Source organism: Dipodomys merriami, unplaced genomic scaffold (genome assembly GCF_024711535.1).
Source record: "Dipodomys merriami isolate MVZ:Mamm:240054 unplaced genomic scaffold, mDipMer1.0.p SCAF_104, whole genome shotgun sequence".
In the NCBI taxonomy this organism is placed as follows: Eukaryota; Metazoa; Chordata; class Mammalia; order Rodentia; family Heteromyidae; genus Dipodomys; species Dipodomys merriami.
Genome location: NW_027202316.1, coordinates 1,618,820 through 1,637,043, shown reverse-complemented (window position 1 = coordinate 1,637,043; position 18,224 = coordinate 1,618,820). Strand labels below are relative to the sequence as shown.

Here is an 18,224-nt window from a genome sequence, read left to right as displayed (position 1 = left end):
CACAACACAAACCCATCATGGGAGATCCCCCTCCCTCCGCCCCTCTCTCCGAATTAGCGACTAAAACCCCTGTCTATCACTTATTAATAGCAAAGCTAGTGAAAACAGTCATTACTTTCACTGTTTCATATGTGAGTGCCAGTCCTGGGGCTTGAGCCTGGATATTGTCCCTAAGCTTTTTGCTCAAGGCTAGTGCTTCTCCACTTGAGCCACACCTCCAGCTGGTTAATTGGAGATAAGAGTTTTCACTGACGTTCCTTTCCTGCCCAGGGTGGCTTTGAATCACAATCCTCTGATCTCGGCCTCCAGAGCAGCTGGGATTACAGGTGTGAGCCAGGAGCACCTGGCTCAATTATTTTCCACTAGAAACAAACTCTTTCTATTTATTTTTCTTCCTTTCTCACAATAAAGTTATTCCCTCAACAGGTACAAAACAAGACTTTGGCTATGAGTTTATTTAACCTTTTGTCTTGTTGTTGCTCTCTTTAATCATTTTTTTTGGGGGGGGTCCAGTTGTGGGGCCTGAACTCTGGGCCTGGGCACTGTCCCTCAGCTCTTCAGCTCAAGGCTAGCGCTCTACCACTTGAGCCACAGCACCACTTCCGGTTGTTTTCTTTTTGCTTATGTGGTGCTGAGGAATCGAACCCAGGGCCTCAGGCATGCAAGGGAGTGCTCTACCACTGAGCCACCTTCCCAGCCCCTGTTGCTCTCTTTAAATAGTTTAATAAAGGAGTTTTAATTCAACATGTCCATTCGTTTACATGGAGAATGTTTCTTGATCATCAGTATCACCCTTTCCTTCACTCTCCTCCCTCATTCCCCATTACATATTATTTCTGTCTCAGACTCTTACCTTACCACCAGACACCAAACTCAGTTTTGTTCTAGCGAACAATTATTAACAGGGAAAGGCATGAATAAAAAGACCTGTCATATTCTGTGTGAAGTTGATTTCATCCTGAGTAACTGCTACTTCCCTATTTCTGAACTAACTAATGGGTCTAAGAAAATTCTTTGAGGCCTAATAACTGTCTTTGCAATTCACTATCATGATATTGGACTTGCACCCAGAAAAGGCCCAGGAACGTGTCATTTCCATCTTCCACATAGGCAATCAGTACCACCAATGAATGCATCTTACTAAACACACACATCCACACATGCGCGTGCATGCCCACTGCATTCAGGAAAATACACACCTGATTGCACTTGCAGATAAGTGACCGTAGGAGCCGCTTGCTGAAGAGCTGCTTCGGGAATTATTTAGAATTGTGACCAAGGAGTTGGGAGATGTCCTTATCATGGTCTGAAGGTCAAAGCTATGATCAGACAGCGGTGATATGGACAGTGTGCGTTTCCGACTCGGCCTGGCTGACAGCCTGGGGCTGGGGAACCTGGCACCTGTTAAGGAACACCAAACAGAACCTGATTACCTGTAGTTGGATTCCATCATATCTGTTATTGATTACTCCTGCCTGTGGGAAAGAAGTGAAGGGCAAAAACCACAAAGAGAAGAATCTCTCCTCCCCCTGGGGATCTATGGGCTACAATTGAGGAAATTAGGGGGAAATATTTATCATCCAGAAGCTTACCTCAGGGGAGCTCTGTTTATTAATGTACAGGCAAAATGATAAATTGCTAAACAAAAGGGAAGGACTTATATGTGTTATCCTGCTCATTTCTAATGATTTATGAATCTGACGCCTGCTTAGATATTCTCATGATTAATTCACCACAAGCAACCATGACAGTGATTCCTGTATGGGGGTTTAAACACGCCATCCCTCTCGTCTCAAAACACACTGTTTTAAGGCAATGAGCTGAAGAATAAACATGAATTAAGGCAGCCTAAAATGAGAACTCAGGTAAAGGCCTTTCTTCCCAAGGTCTTCAGGAGTTACCTGCTCCCCGGATATACTTAGACAGGATCACGAAAACAATTTATAAACACATTGCATTCCATCCATGGTTCTCGAACAGGAGTGTAGCATTTGTATCCCAAGAAGACGTGACAACAGCCATAGATAATCTGGTTCTCACCACTCAGGGGCTGTGCTGGTCTCCAGTGAGAGAAAGCCAGGGGTGACACTACCCACCCCACGGAGTGCAGGGCAGCCTGGGGCGGGGGGGGGGGGGGGGGGGAGATTACCTGTTTGCCTAGGAAGGATAAATTCTCATAATCCAATATATAGTGTACCTAGCAAACATTTAGAATCTTGAGATGCTGTTTATGGATTTTTCCAAGGTCAGGGAGAGAAAACTGCAAGCTTGACAATAAAATGTCCTGTGCCAATAAAGACAAGTGTAATTCTTCTCAGCCAGGCGCTGGTGGCTCATGCCTATAATCCTAGCTAATCAGCAGGTTGAGATCTGAGGATTATGGTTAAAAGCCAGCCCCCGAAGAAAAGTTCGTGAGACTCATCTCCAATAAACCACCAGAAAACCGGAAGTGGCACTGTGACTCAAGTGGTAGAGTGCTCACCTTGAGCTGAATAGCTCAGGGACATAGCCCAGGCCCAGAGTTCAAGCCCCACGACTGACAGAAAAGAAAAAAGAAAAAAGGTGTAATTCTCTGGGATATTGAGCCTCCAAAAAACATCCCAAGATGGAGCCCTAATCCAGAGACTAACAACTCACAGGCCAAGTTAACACGACAGTTCTTAGTAGGAGCTAAAAATGAAAGAATAAGACCCGACTCAGCAGGGATAGAAAAGCATGTGGCCCACAAGTTCACTGGCAGCTCTGTGAAGTTCCTGCTTATGCCACAGAGTCATCACAGTAAGTTTAAAGGAAGAAGAAGAACAAAATGCCATTAAGAAAAGAGTGCAAACAGAGATGTCCTACTTCACAGCACAGACACACCTACTTAGAAAGAACAGGCAAAACCCATAATTGTGAAGTTGTAGTTAAACCTCTACAGAACAGACATATTCACTGCAATGATTTTCTTCAATCAAGACGCATTTTCTTCTTATTTTGCTCTATTCTGTTTCAGATAGAATCTCCCTAATATAGCTAGATCTGGCCTCAAACTTACAATCCTTCTGCCTCAGCCTACCATGTGCTGGCGTTATAGGTATGCACTATTACACTTGACCCAAAGATGGGATGGATTGTGACATATAAAGTAACCATCCAATGTGCTTTGAAATGATTTAACAAAATGGTATAGACAAATCTGAAAGGCTACTCCGTCAATGTTATCATAGATTCCTACTCCTTAGTATGCTAGAATGATCCATGTATCAAACTAGAAAATCAATCTGAAAGACAAATAAAGCACTGATTTAATTATTTTTTTGCGGGGAAGGAGGGCGGGGTCAGTTGTGGGGTTTAAACTCTGAGCCTGGGCGCTGTCACTCAGCTCTTCAGCTCAAGGCGAGCACTCTACCACTTGAGCCACAGAACCACTTCCCATTTTCTAGTGGTTTATTAGAGATAAGAGTCTCATAGACTTTTCTGCTTGGCTGGCTTTGAACCATGACCCTCAGATCTCAGCCTCCCAAGTAACTAGGATAACAGGTGTGAGCCACCAGCACCCAGCTTGACTTAAATTGTTTTCTTCTTTGCTGATACTGAGGTTTGAACTCAGGGCTCAAATCTAGGATTTGAGCCACATTCCCCACTTCCCTTCCTTCTTTCCTTCCTTCCACCAGCATCAGGATCTGAACTCAGAGTCTAGAGCATTTGGTCAGCTTTCTTGCTTCTTACTGGTACTCTACCACTTGAGCCACACCTAGCCCAGCTTTTTGCTGGTTACTCGGAGATGGAAATTTTTAGGCTTTTCAGCCTAGGCTGGCTTTAAATCTCCCATCTGCAGATCTCAGCCTTGGGAAGAGACAGGATTATAGGCACGTGCCAAAAATGCTAACCATGAGCCTGTATTCAGCAGCTCAAAGAGATGTTATCCCTCACAAATCTAGCCACTGGCTTCTCCACTGAAGCCAGAGCACTGTTATTTTTCTGGGCTGACAGACCCAACCTGGCTTTCCACTAATTGTTTTGTTTCATTATTCTAATAAAGAAATCTGACAAAGAGAAAGGTAGTTTCCTTTTATGTGATGAATGATAGGGGATCTAAATTCCTACTTAATGACAATCAATTTACCATACACTCTGGCAAATTAAAATTCCTTTAATTAGTTTTTACAAAGTAAAAGGGTAGCTTCATCCTTTATTTAGATAAATCCTGCCACATCCTGACTAAACACATTCTCATCAAATGGGCAAAGCAATGCAGGCTGACCTTCCATGGAGTCTCTCTTATTTTAATTCTTTATTTGCAGATTTTTAAATAACTAATTTGCATAATGATGCTGAACTTCTTCCCCCACCCCTCTCACCCACAACAATCGCTAATTGAAATGGGGCTGTTGATGAATCTGAGATGTAAGCGCTCTCTACCTTACGGAGCTGAGCAAGCGTCCTGCTGCAGATGTAACGTTTCTCCCTGGGTGGCAAAGTGCCCGGTGGAAAGCAGTGGAGGCTCATGGACCCCTGGACTACACCAGCAGCTCTGGGTGGTCATGAGAGTCAGGCTGTACATTTCTAACTCTGTGGAAACCCACCACCTTGCCTCTTTTCCAAACCTGAGAACCAAGTTACCAGAGGGTTGGGCACATGCACACCTCTGAAAAAAGAGTACAGCAGATCAGTGGAAATGCCTCAGTCTTCACTGTTCCCTTCATTCTCAAGATCTCACTAATGCATGACGTTAAACTGGTCCTTTCTGGAGAGAAGAGGGCCTTGGCATAGCCCACTTATAATCCTCGCTATGAAGAAAGCTGAGATGGGAAGATCAAAGTTTGAAGCCAGCCCAGGCAGGCAAGTCCAGGAGATTTTCATCTCTAAACAACAAAAACGGAACGCAGAAATGTAGCTTAAGTGGTATAGGGCCAGCCTACCACTTATGCTGAATTATCTATATTATTAGAACTGAATTTCTGATTAGAAATTATTTCCAATTTATTCTGAATTATTAGAATTGCTAGAATTATTTCCTAATTTCTGATAAGGAAATCAGCTCTTGGTCTTCCTAAATGTTGATACTCTGCTCCTCCCTTGCTCTCGGCAATGCAAATCAAACTCAGCCTAGGGTGTTCTCCAGGTAAAAAAGACACAGGGACGGAAGTGGTGCTGTGGCTCAAGCAGTAGAGTGCTCGCCTTGAGCTGAAGAGCACAAGGACAGTGCCCAAGCCCTGAGTTCAAGCCCCACGACCGACAAAATAAATAAATAAATAAATAAATAAATAAATAAATAAATAAATAAATAAATAAAGACACAGGGACAAAAAAAATCATTTAACTTGAAACACGAAGCTAAGTATCGATGGATTTTGTTTTTCCCCAATTAATTTCTAAAGCATAAAAAAAAAAAGCAAGAAACCAAGACGTAATTAAGCGAAGTCCATCATGCCTGGATCCTATTAACTTATTTTCTTATCCACCGAGGCAAGTTACCACCATTTCTGGATCAATTATCTTCATACGCCACACCAAACAAACATGCATGGGATGAGCTTCAGTTACCCCAAGACCCGTGTTCATGCTGACACCACCACATCTGTGGGTTCTATATTCTTCAACACTTACCATCTAAGGCATGAAGGTACTCCATGTGGATAGTACCTGCCCCAGCAGTAGCGGCCGAGGGGAGGATGTCTGCATAGGGACTGCGCTGGCCGGTCAGCAGGGCCATCTGGTGATAGTATTCTGCAGGACTCACTCCAGCATGCGGGGCTACAGGAGACACAGCCATGGGACAATGAGAAGAACATCTACCATCCACTGCCCTTAGGAAATCCCATGTCTACCTGTCAGCCTCCCCCTACCCCCACCCCCTCAGACAATTCCTTTTCTGGCTTAATACTGGAGAGTTCCTACACATCAAATTATGCTTTCGCAATATTAGATATCTCTCATTCGAAAGTGCAACAGTATGCAGAGAAAATAAAATAGGCATTCCAAAGATTTTACTGTTTCAAGAAATCCAAATGATGAAAACATACACAGAACAGTCATGCATCCCTTCGCATACAGACACATGGCTGGGGCTGGTGGTTCATTCCTATAATCCTAGCTACAGAAGCTGGAGATCTAAGGATCAAGGCTCAAAGCTAGCCTGAGCAGGAAACATCTGTGAGATTCTTATCTCCAACTAGCTACCAAAAAGTCAGAAGTGGAGGTATGCTTCAAGTGGTAGAATACTAGCCTTCAGGAAAAACAGTAAGGGACAGTGCCAGGCCCTGAGTTCATGTCCCAGGACCCCTCTCCCTCAAGAAAAGACAGGGATACAAGGATATACTCAGAAAGGTGTCATTAGGTGATTTTATGATATACTGATAATAACTTCAATAGGTGATTTAATGTTATGTGACCTCCACTAGATGTAAACTTCTTCCAGTGTAGATTGTTACAAAGCTCATGGCTCTATGTATATGGCCATGTTTGTACCTTGGAAGAAAACAGGTTCTGACACTAAGTTACTATATATACTTATTTCTTACAGCCAGCAGTAGACAAGCTGACAACTATATGACCTTCCCAGATAGGCATAAAATTCTTCCCCAACCTCTCAGGAGTGTATGAGTTAACACTTACTAACATAAGGACTTAAGAGATTATAAGAAGAAGAGGGGAACAAAATAAAAAAGAAAGAAAGAAAAATGAAAGCAAGCTTCTAATGACATCCAACTGATTGATAAGATCATTTTCACCTTCCCTAATTTAAAAGCTCTCTTTCTGTTATTTTCCTTTATAAAATAAAAAACATAGGGGCTGGGAAGGTGGCTCAGTGGTAGAGTGCTTGCCTTGCATGCATGAGGCCCTGGATTCGATTTCTCAGTACCACATAAGCAGAAAAAGCCAGAAGTAGTACTGTGGCTCAAGTGGTAGGGCGCTAGCCTTGAGCTGAAGAGTGGAGGGAGAGAGCCCAGGCCCAGAGTTCAGGCCCCATGACAAAATAAATAAATAAATAAATACACAAACATATATATAACCTATACACACACACATATCTACTATGTATATAAAACCTATCAATCTGGAGCAATTTGCTGGAAAGAGTCAGCTTTCCAGGAATGGGGTAATGACCAGTTTCTACCTGCCAATTTCTAGGCCTGAGTAGCCGGATACTGGAGCCGACCTGCGTATGGCCTCCAGATTCCCAGAGGTCTAGATTCACACCAGTTCTGGGAACTGGCTCAAAGCAAAAAAGTAATTCCATGCATGTAAAGTGCTTAATATATACCATTCAGTCAGGCTGGTAAAAGTTTTACAATGATTTTCCCAGAACACCATTAGTTTGGCAATGTCTGTGAGTTTTGTATTATAATTACATCCTCATACTCACATGCATGATACACCCAAAAAACAGAATTAAAAGCATTAAAAAAAAAAAAAAAAACCTTTTAACTAGGTACCAGTGGTTCATGCCCTTAATCCTAGTACTGGAGAGGCTGAGAATTGAGAATCAATTCAAAGCCAGATGGACAAAAAAATTAATGAGACTCTCATTACAAGTTAACTAGCAAAAAGCCTGAAGAAGAGCTGTGGCTCAAGTGCACCAGTCCTAAAGGAAAAAGTTGAGGGAGAGCATCAAAGCCCTGAGGTTAAAGCCCCAGCGCCAAGCACTCCGTGAAAAGATTCTCCACATCCCTTATTGCAAACTCAAACCCAAAGGAGGAAAGCTAACTCATACTTGACACGCCAATTTTATCTTTCAAATGTGAATACTGTTCAAATGGTAAAAGCCAATTCCATGTGCACAAAAAAAAAAAAAAAAAAGAGAGAGAGAAAAGAAGAAGAAAAAAAAAAGAAGCAAATAAATGAACCAGCAACAGTTGCAAGAGGAGTTAGTCCTGGGAATATATTGGACGGATAGTCCATAAGAAATGTACTGCTTCCCACCTCATACAGCCAGCCTGGGGAACCCTTCCCAGGAGGAAGGTGGAAGAGGACAGGGAAGCCTCCTCAACTACCTATCAGTCAAAAGAAATGCATGGTCTCCCTCTCTCTTTGAAAGCAACCAGCAGTGACTTCTTTATTTTTATTTATTTATTTATTTATTTTTTGTGCTGGCTCTGGGGCTTGAACTCAGGGCCTCAATACTGTCCCTGAACTTTTGTGTACTTAAGGTTAGTTAAGGCTACCACTTGAGCCACAGCTCCGTTTCTGACATTTTACAGTTACCTGGAGATAAAAGACTCATGGACTTTCCTGACCAGGCTGGCTTCAAACCACGATCCTCAGATCTCAGCCTCCTGAGTAGCTAGGATTACAGGCATGAGACACCAGGGCCCAGCAGCAGTGACTTTTGTTTCTAAGATGACATAATCTGCTTTCTAGTTGTGGACCTCTGCAATCCTGGACCATCATTCCAAGTCCAACAACTGTGGGTAGTTTATCCATATGTACAAGAACAGGAAATAACCTTCCTCAATAGAAAGAGTAGGTCATTTATTTCCCTATTGAGAGTAAGAAGAATACCCAGCTAAATGAAAAGTAACTAATGAGACAAACAGGACCCATAACAATTTGATTTTTATTTTAATAATAGGAATTTGATTCTTGAGCACCTCAAATGAGCACAGGCTATAATGGATATAAAGTCTGAGTTTCTTTCTGCCCTTTCCACTCCTTCTTCTGACTTTATTTGGTAGCCAACAGAAGGCCCAAGCAATAGATCATATTTCTGAAGCCCTTGTCATGCTCTGTGGTCCATGGACCAAAATCACCCAGTAGTCTGGACAAGTACTCCCCCAAACTAACGCCAGTGGACTGACGTTTAGAAAGAGGTAGCATGATCCTGGGAGGCAGTGGATCCGAGACTCACCATCAGTAGGGCTCAGCCCTCGAGCAGCAGAGATCATAGACAGGGTCGGGCTGCTGTGCAGGGAGCGGATGTAGTCCATGTATGGGTTGATGTAGGGGTGAGGGGGGCTGAAGGGAGACTCTGAAGCGGCAGCAGGGTTCCGGTGCGGGGAGATCCTAATGAAGGGCAGGTCCGAGTACGTGGGGCTACTTGATAAGGCAGAAGGCCTAGAGGGATACAAGAGGTTTGCATGAGTCAAACAACTCCACGGGCAGATGTGGCCTGCATGAAAAAGAAATAAGATTTTTAGTGAACTCACAGTTGGGGTGGTGGGCAAATTCCCCAGGCATATATACTCTCAGTCCCCTTACCTTAGAGTCAGGATGACATAAGCAGGTAAAATACCTGCATGAATGAAAGAGAGACAGAGACAGAAGACAGACAGAAAGAGACAGAGAAAGGGAGACAGAGATGGATAGATATCACATATACCACATTTATAACATGTGATATGTACTGCCATATATATATGTATATGTGTATATATGTATATATGGCATCACATATATATCACATATACCACACATATCAAATACATGTGTGAATATATACTGGGCTTTGAACTCAGGGCCTGGCCTTGCCAAGTAGGTACTCTGCTACCTGAGCCATGCCTCTAGCCCTTTGTGCTGTAGCAATTTTTCCATTTTTTTCACCTAAGTTCTCAGTTGTTCTTTCATTTGTTTGCCCCTGCCAGGATCAACCTTGATTATTAGCTTCTTACATGTACTTTCTATGCAGCTAGGATTACAAGTGTAATTTTATTGTTGAAAAGGGGGAGGGGGAGAGGGGAGGTTGGAGGTGTCTCACTAGCTTTTTGCCTGTTAGCCCTGGACCACAATTCTCCTGATCTCTACATTCTGAGTAGATATGATAATAGGTGAGAGCTATCATGTTAACCTAAAAACTAGTTTTTAAGCCAACCAAACCAAGCATCTCTCCAGCCTTGAAAGACAGTGGGCAATGGCTATAATCCTAGCTACATAGGAGTCAAGATCAGAGGATCAAGGCTCAAAGCCAGCCCAGAGAGGAAAGTTCAGGACAGTCTTATCTCTAATTAACCAACAGAAAGCTGAAAGTAGAGCTGTGGTCCAAGTGGTAGAGAATAACTCTTGAGTGAAAAAGCCAAGGGACAATGCCCAGGCCCTGAGTTCAAGTCCTAGCACTTACACAGAAAGAGAAAGAGACAGAGACAGAGACAGACAGACAGAGACAGAGACAGAGACAGACAGAGACAGAGAGAGAGAAATGGTCAGAGCAGTCATCTGACGAGGGTACCACTGTATAAATCACAGTCATACAACAAAGCTGTGTTAGTATCACCCAACAGATCTACTCCCAAATTCTTGGCAGCTAGAAGACGTGCCAGTCCTTCTTGCGGAAAAGCATAGACAGGAGGAGCGAGGTTTCTTGGGTGTGGCAGGCAGGCAGAGGTGTGTTCTGCATTGTCTAGAGAAGCGCCCAAAGGTGGTGAGCAGAAGAGAGGTGACACCTTTGCAAAGAAGAGGTCAGGGCAGTGTGGAGAGGACCACCACTAAATGTTCCATGTACCTTACAAATACTTCACCAACAGTCCCAACATTGACCTGGTAAATATTTCTCAAGCTGATTTTTTTTAAGTTGTCATTTGCAGATTAAAATAGCACTAAGGAAAAAAAAAATTATAGGTGTCTCTTTCTTTGTTTCTATTTCCAGGAGACAGACGCAGGAAAGGAACTGAAGTTAATATAGCCTCCCTACTTCTGTGTCTCTGGGGCTCTCCATGGTCTCTGTCAGGGTCTGTAAGCAGGACCCACAGAGAGGGGAAAAACAAACAAACATTCTGGGGAAAACACTAATATTTAGAATTGGTCTTAAAAACCCCAACAACCATATATTCTGAGCTATTTATACAGTAGCAAAAGATTACAAGAAGATGCTATGATGTGCTAACCAAAAGCAGTATTTGATTTGGAGAGCAAATATTCCTGAAGTGTAGGGACTCGTCTGAGCTGTTTGCACTGGGTGAAAAGAGGAGCTATGGCTCCATTACCTCTGCTCCATGGCTAGCGAATTCAAGGTTCCAGGATCCCCATTCAGAGACAGTGCCCTCTACATGATTCCTACCTATCTGTCTCCTACAGACCTAATGGGCACCCACTATGCTGTTCTAACTGCTCAGCAGACTTAGACCCTGCACAAGGAACTACTTTACAGAAGCTCATGGGTATTTTGGTGTCATCACTTCAGACAAGAAAGCAATATACAATCGCTCTTGTTTGTGGGAGTATTTTGACTCCAGATTAATTTTTACTAGGTCCTCATGAAAACTAGGTTACCATGAGAAAAGTAAAGAATTCTTTCTGTCCTTTTTTTTTTTTTTTTTGTCCCAGTATTAAGCTTGAACTCAAGGCTCTACCTATTGAGTTAAATCTCCACTTTCAAATTTTGGTTGGTTAATTGGAGTCTTGTGGATTTTCCTGCCCAGGATGGCTATCAACCACAGTTCTCGAAACTTAGTTTCCTTGAGGAGCTAAGTGGGAGCCAGTGATGCCAAGTGGAGGATTCTCTTTTTTTTGGGGGTCCGGTCGTGGGGCCTGAACTCTGGGCCTGGGCACTGTCCCTCAGCTCTTCAGCTCAAGGCTAGTGTTCTACCACTTGAGCCACAGTGCCACTTCCAGCTTTTTTTCTTTTTGCTTATGTGGTGCTGAGGAATCGAACCCAGGGCCTCAAGCATGCAAGGCAAGCGCTCTACCACTGAGCCACCTTCCCAGCCCTGGAGGATTCTTATTAAAGCATTCGTAACAGTTACTGTATGATAAAATTAAAAAGCAAATGAACAATATACGTATTGTAGACAATCAATGGACTTTTTCATGAGGATGAAAGAGCATTATATAATTTAATTTGTTTCTGCTTTTCCATCTACCATATTGGGTTACTAGAGCACCAGGATTAAAGTCTCAGTATTCTATCACCTGGTTTACCCATTACAGGAGATTAAGGGAGGTTTCAAAATCAGATTATTAGCTTGCTTGCACAGTGCTTGGTACCCTAGAAATATACACATAACATCTCTTTCCATGCATGGGCATGCCAACCAGGGAAACTGAAACATGTTGTATTTCTTTAATGCAACAAATTTGGGTTTGTTCTTTATAGAATAATTAGATACTATTCTTCATATTCAAGCACTGAGCTAATACGGATCAAAGGGTGAGAAATCTCTCTATAATTCATTTTTAAATCAATTCATTTAACAAAGGCATAGCTTTAAATATATTAAATTTTACTAAGAAGTTCCTTTCTACCAGACATGCTGGCTCATACCTGTAATCCTAGCTCTTTAGGAGGACGACATGAGGAAGGATCACAACTGGAGGACAGGCCAGGCAAAATGTTCTCATGAGACCCCCATCTCAACCAATAAAAGTCTGATGTGGCAGTTCAAACCTATCATGCCAGACACTAGGATTGTAATCCAGGCCAACCACAGCATAAATATAAAACTATTCAAACATGAACTAAAGCTGGATGCTGGTGGCTCAGGTCTGTAACAGTTTTTACAAAGGAGATTTAGAAGATCTTGGTTCAAAGCCAGCCCAGGCAGAAATAAATGTGCTTTGAGTTCAAACCCTGGTTTCAATCAAGGGGGTGAAGGGAACAAAAACAGAACCACAACAAAAAACAAAAACAAAGAAAGAAGGGAGAGAAGGAGAAAGGGAGGAAAGAAGAGGAAGTGAAGGAGGAGGGAGGAAGGAAAGAAAGGAAGGCAATTAAATTAAAACAAAAATAGGTGTAGTGGTGTATTTCAAGTTATGATAGAACACCTGCCTAGAAAGCACCAAGGCCCTGAGTTCAAAGACCAGTGTTGCCAGAAACGAAGAAAAGCTGCTCTCCATATAGCACAGGAAATTAGCAGCTAGAGCATGCATAACAAGTGTTCTAGGCATGGTCTTACAGAACCTTGTACTCTGTCATTTCCTTTTCAGTGGTGGCTTCAGCATAACCTCTAAGCCAGAACCACTGAGGTGTAGTTTGTGCTTTTGAGGCTATTCACCTGCCACTTCTTCACTACCCAGCAGGGACACACCCAGGGTGGCAGAGGCTCATTTTCTTTGTAGCAAATAAACAAATATTTTCCATGACTATTCATTCAACTGACTTACGACTTTTATGACTTTACCACTTTGTAGTTCAACACTTAAAATCTACATGCTGGGTGCTGATGGCTCACACCTATAATCCCTAGCTATTCAGGAGACTTAGATTTGAGGATGATGCTAGCCGGGGCAGGAAAGACCAGTAGCTGGTTAATTAAGCTGTGGCTCAAGTGGTACAACCTCAGCTTTGAGCAGAAAAGTGAAAGGGCAGCACCCAGGCCCAGGCCCTGAGTTGAAACACAAACAATCATACACACAAATAAACCAAGGGAAAAATATTAAAAGCACTGTACAATCACATTTATTCAAAGTTTAACAGCAGATAAAATTTTTTTAAAAGAAGAAAAATGAAAATCAACTTTAGTGTTAGGCTAATGCACACCTTGGGTGGCCTTTATGATATGTAGCAATTCTTTTTATTCATATGCTTGCATAGTACTTAAGTTTCTTCTCTGTTATTAGTTATAACTCATGAAGCTATATGTGCATTGTATTGTATGTGCTCTTCTGTGTGCATGTTGCTCATTATTCATCTTTTCTGGGGGCTGCTTTGAACGCAAAGTCTCTTGCTCATCTCACTTTTGCTAACAGCTGGCGCTCTACCTTGTGATCTATACCTGCAGTCCACCTTTTAGCAATTTACTTGATGATGGAGACTTGCAGTCTTTGTCACCCAGGTTGGCTTCATACTGTGATCTTCCAGACTCCAGCCTAGAATCACAGCTGGAATTACAGATGTAAACCACCAGTGGCTGGCTAAAGAGACTTATTGTACGCTCAAAGTTTGTTGGGAGTTTTGGTCTAACATAGGTACAAAAAATAGGCCATTTGAAGTGGCAGACCCCTGAGATTAATTAATTAATTAATTAAAAATAGGCCATTTGAAGTGGCAGACCCCTGAGATTAATTGCCCCATGTACTATGACTACATCCTGAACACCTAACGGGTTGTCATAGAATTTAACCCCTCATAGCCCGGCGCCGGTGGCTCACACCTGTAATCCTAGCTACTCAGGAGGTTGAGATCTGAGGATCGTGGTTCAAAGCTAGCCCGGGCAGGAAACTCCGTGAAACTATTATCTCCAATAAACCACCAGAAAACCGGAAGTGGTGCTGTAGCTCAAGTGGTAGAATGCTAGCCTTGAGCTGAAGAGCTGAGGGACAGCACTCAGGCCCAGAGTTCAAGGCTCACGACCGACCAAAAAAAAAAAAAAATTTAACCCCTCACAGGCATCATCTTTGCAGTATCAAATATGGAACAGGAGTCCATCTACTGCACTGGAAAAGAATTCCCTCCACCCCACCCCAACCAGAAAAGCAGTCCTGATTCCCACCAGCAGTGGTCATTTTCTTAGTGGCCTTGTTTTCTTGACTTCAGAAAACTTCACCTAGGGCATTGTGGAACACTGAATGGGTCTGACCACATGTCCAGGAACCACAGCTCTGCATCCCCACAGGGATGCTCTCTTCTTCACAGAGAAAGCAAGTCTTTGGTACCAGAGAGGGGAGAGATGCAACAGATAAGAGACAGCTACACAATGTGTAGGGATTACTTATGTTCATATTATCCTAGGAACACCTGTGCACTGGGCGCGAGAGTTCATGAGAATAGCTTTGTGCACTTTTTATTTATCTGTAAAAATGAGAGTATTTGGATGAGATGCTCTCCACCCTCCCACCAGGTCCTAAAATCCTGATATTTCTAGGATTCAAACTATTTTTCCCTGTCTACCATTGACTAACTTTGACAACTGATATTATGGGGGAGGAGGGGCACAGCTTGAATAAACTCTAGTGGAAAATTCAGCAGCGCATGATTTGCATATCCCATGATGGGCTTTCTGTTTTCACCCCTACCATGCTGCCATGACAGCAGTTAGTGACTGGTGCCTTCCTGAGCCACTCTGGTCTTCAGCTTTGATTTTATTCCCAGGAGCAATGATAGGGTCTGGCTTTATGCTGATTGGACGTGGATGGTGAATGATTAGAAGAAAGGAGGTAGGACCGTAGCACCACGGAAAAGGCTCAGAAGTGAATCACAGCTTAAGCACTCAAAGAGCTTTTCCCAGTGAGTTCAGAGCTATTAGATAGGTTTTTATATTAACAACATTTCTCCTATCCAGGTTTGTGCATTTTATCTTTATTCTTTCAAATCCTGAAATTGCTTGGATAAGGGAGAGGGTTTATATATTATATCCCCACACATACACACACACATACACACATATGGTTGGTGTGGCACACACATACACACACACACACACACACACACACACACACACATTTCTAAGAGCAGCCTGAACTTTTAGGGGATATTGAAGAGGCTTTGTGTCAAGTACAGCTAAATCCAGCCTTTCCATATCAAACCTCTGCTAGAAAATTACTGTGCAGCTGATAAGGCAGTAAGATAGAATAAAAAGTGACTCTACTCAATTTACACTGCAATATTGGTATGACTGAATATTTTTCATTCAGGTGCCTGATAAAATCACTAAACTGTATTGCAGATAAATAAAGGAGGCTTCTGTCAAGAATAAACACCATTAATCATGAAGTCTTACCCTCTCTGAGCCTGTACTATGCATCTGCACAAATAAACCAGCCCAACCAGCACGCAACACACGCTCTCCTCCTTTGTACTCTTCTAGCTGCCATGGACTCGCTTTTCATTTCCTAGGGCTTTGGCAGTCACAGCATTTTCAAAACCTCTCTCTTTGCATTTTAGCTCTGCACTCCTGCAACTGGAGTGTAACATTTAGGGAAATATGGCTGAGCTCTTAGTGGGAGGAAAAACGTGACAATAAATCACTACTTTTTTGTGGCTGAATGCATATACAACTATAATGCATACATGATCTACATCATATTTCATCAACTCTAAAATGACACTGATCTAAAGATGCATCTTCTGAGAGAGATGGTATATTCCTTATCTCTTTTAATTCTTCTTTTAGTTCTTTTTTTTTTCTTTTGAGGGGGGGTCCGTCATGGGGCCTGAGTGTTGTCTCTTAGCTCTTCAGCTCAAGGCTAGCGCTCCACCACTTGAGTCATAATACCACTTTTTCTGCTTATGTGGTGCTGAGGAATCGAACCCAGAACCTCATGCATGCAAGGCAAGCACTCTACCACTGAGCCACCTTCCCAGCCCCTTCTTTTAGTTCTTAAAAGAGCTTTTGGAGACTAATTCCAGTATAGAATAACACTACTACCTGCACAAAAAGCGAAATATGATCAAAATAATTTTAATAACAACTGCTTAAAACTTCCTTGTGATTGTCTGCTCCTTAACCACTGTAAAATACTATAAACTAAAAAACATATCCCAGAAGTGGCGCTGTGGCTCAAGTGGTAGAGCGCTCGCCTTAAGCTGAAGAGCTCAAGGACAGCACCCAGGCCCAGAGTTCAAGCCCCTTAACTGACAAAAAAAAAAAAAAATCCCAATTCCTGAGACATTAAATGATGACAAGAGGAACGTAAGACATAAAATGTCTGATTTAAATATGGGAGTAGGTATGTATTTGACAATGCTGACATTTGTCCAATATCTAGCCTGTGTGGGTGCTGTTAAATACTCTATGCATGCTCTTTCATTGGGCCTTGGATATAAAATGAAGTTGCACAATAGAGGCATGCTTGGACAGATTGAGTAATCCAATGGTAAGTATCTGAATTGGCTTCAAGTATAATCAAAGCTGCAAAGTCTGTTTTGAGTCAGAAAGGAAAATGACTCAAATCAAACCCAGGTATATACATACATGCTACATAGGATACTAATTTAACATTATTGAGGCTTCCAATAGAACAGATGATAGAGTTTCATAGTTACCTTTCCTTTTCAGAGGAAACCCATTGTGACTGGGATTGGTGACTGTGAATTTGATTGGATTGAGAGAGTCCTAGAAGATTGGCAGAGTCTGTCTACCAGTGAGAGTCTGTGAGTCCCAGAGGAGATCCGATCAGAAAGGCTCTGACCCAATCAGTGGCTTAATCCAATGATGGATACAGAATCTGAATGATGGTACTGTAGTATCTTCTATGGTTAGCATCTGAATGGTAGAACTGTGAAATATTCTAGTGGTAGTTAGGGAAGATAAATCACTGAGGACAGGCCTTCGAAAGGTATATCTCAGTCCTGGTCCTTTCCTGTTTGCTCATCCTTGCTTTCCATATGATAAGAGGTAAATGGCTTTCTTCTGCCAGGCCCTTCTGCCATGTTGTTTCTGCCTTGCTACACAGGCCTAAAAGAAGTAGAGCCAGCCAACCATGCACTGAAACCTCTTAAACCAGAAGCCAGTAGAAATCTTGAAAACTAGCTAATGTCCTGTTTGAGTTGACACACCAATTATAAAGGCAATGCCACGGTAGCTCCATGATGGCCGGGGAACATAAAGTGTCAGGTAGAAGGGCTACAGGTGAATAAGGTTGGTAAGATCAGTGTTTGGGCAAGATGTGTATACCAGATTTCCACCTAAAGAAAAGAAGTTGAAGGGACATGATTTCATAGGATCCCTTTGTAAACTCCATACACAAGGAAAGAGCAATCTGGAAAAACAAAACAAAACAAACAATTACAGATTCCCACATTCATGGTCTATTAAGAATGAGAAGATCTTAAAGACGGTTTCTTTAACTACATCACCAACCACCACCCTGAAAATAAGACCTACTGAGGCCAAAGGAAGTATTTAAGGATCCAGTTATTCCTGGCAGAGGTGAGAACAAAACCTGACTTGAGGGAGGGTAGGCCACACTTAACCCTGACAACAGCTGACAGACACATTTTAAGAAGAATGTCCTGGAATGTGTGTACCAATGCCATTATGTGTGAACTTCCTGGGATAATACTACTTGAAACCCAGGAAGACAGCATTACCATGGACTAATGTAACCAATATGGGGTCAGGTAGAAAGGGACTGTGTGTACTCAGAGGCAATTATTTAGCAAGAATACCATCCAGGCCCACTCACCAGGGACCTGTAACTGAGTTACACAGGAAGCTTTACAGCAGCTGTGTCTCAGCTCAGGCATGGGGTGGGGGTGGGGGGGGGAATCTGTTCACAGAGCCCACTTCAAATAGGAAGTGCCTCTTGTAGCCAAGAGTCTTAACTTCTATCTTCCTAATAAATCCTCCCTGTGTGAAGAAGCTTTATTGCCCAAGAGAACAATAGTGAAAAGCCCCTCAGGGAATGTCTGTGCTCTGAGGGGGCTGGGG

General features: G+C 42.6%; 1 protein-coding gene across 1 annotated transcript in view; it reads right to left on the bottom strand.

The window, feature by feature from the left end:
- The window catches only part of Gli3 (GLI family zinc finger 3), a 215,259-nt gene that overhangs the window by 75,507 nt on the left and 121,528 nt on the right, over positions 1 to 18,224 (bottom strand). The window contains exons 4-6 of the mRNA XM_069998267.1: positions 8,834 to 9,039; positions 5,593 to 5,739; positions 1,200 to 1,401 (exon numbers count right to left, since the gene is read on the bottom strand). Coding sequence (XP_069854368.1) covers positions 1,200 to 1,401; positions 5,593 to 5,739; positions 8,834 to 9,039 — 555 coding nt within the window. The remainder of the gene's footprint in view (positions 1 to 1,199; positions 1,402 to 5,592; positions 5,740 to 8,833; positions 9,040 to 18,224) is intronic.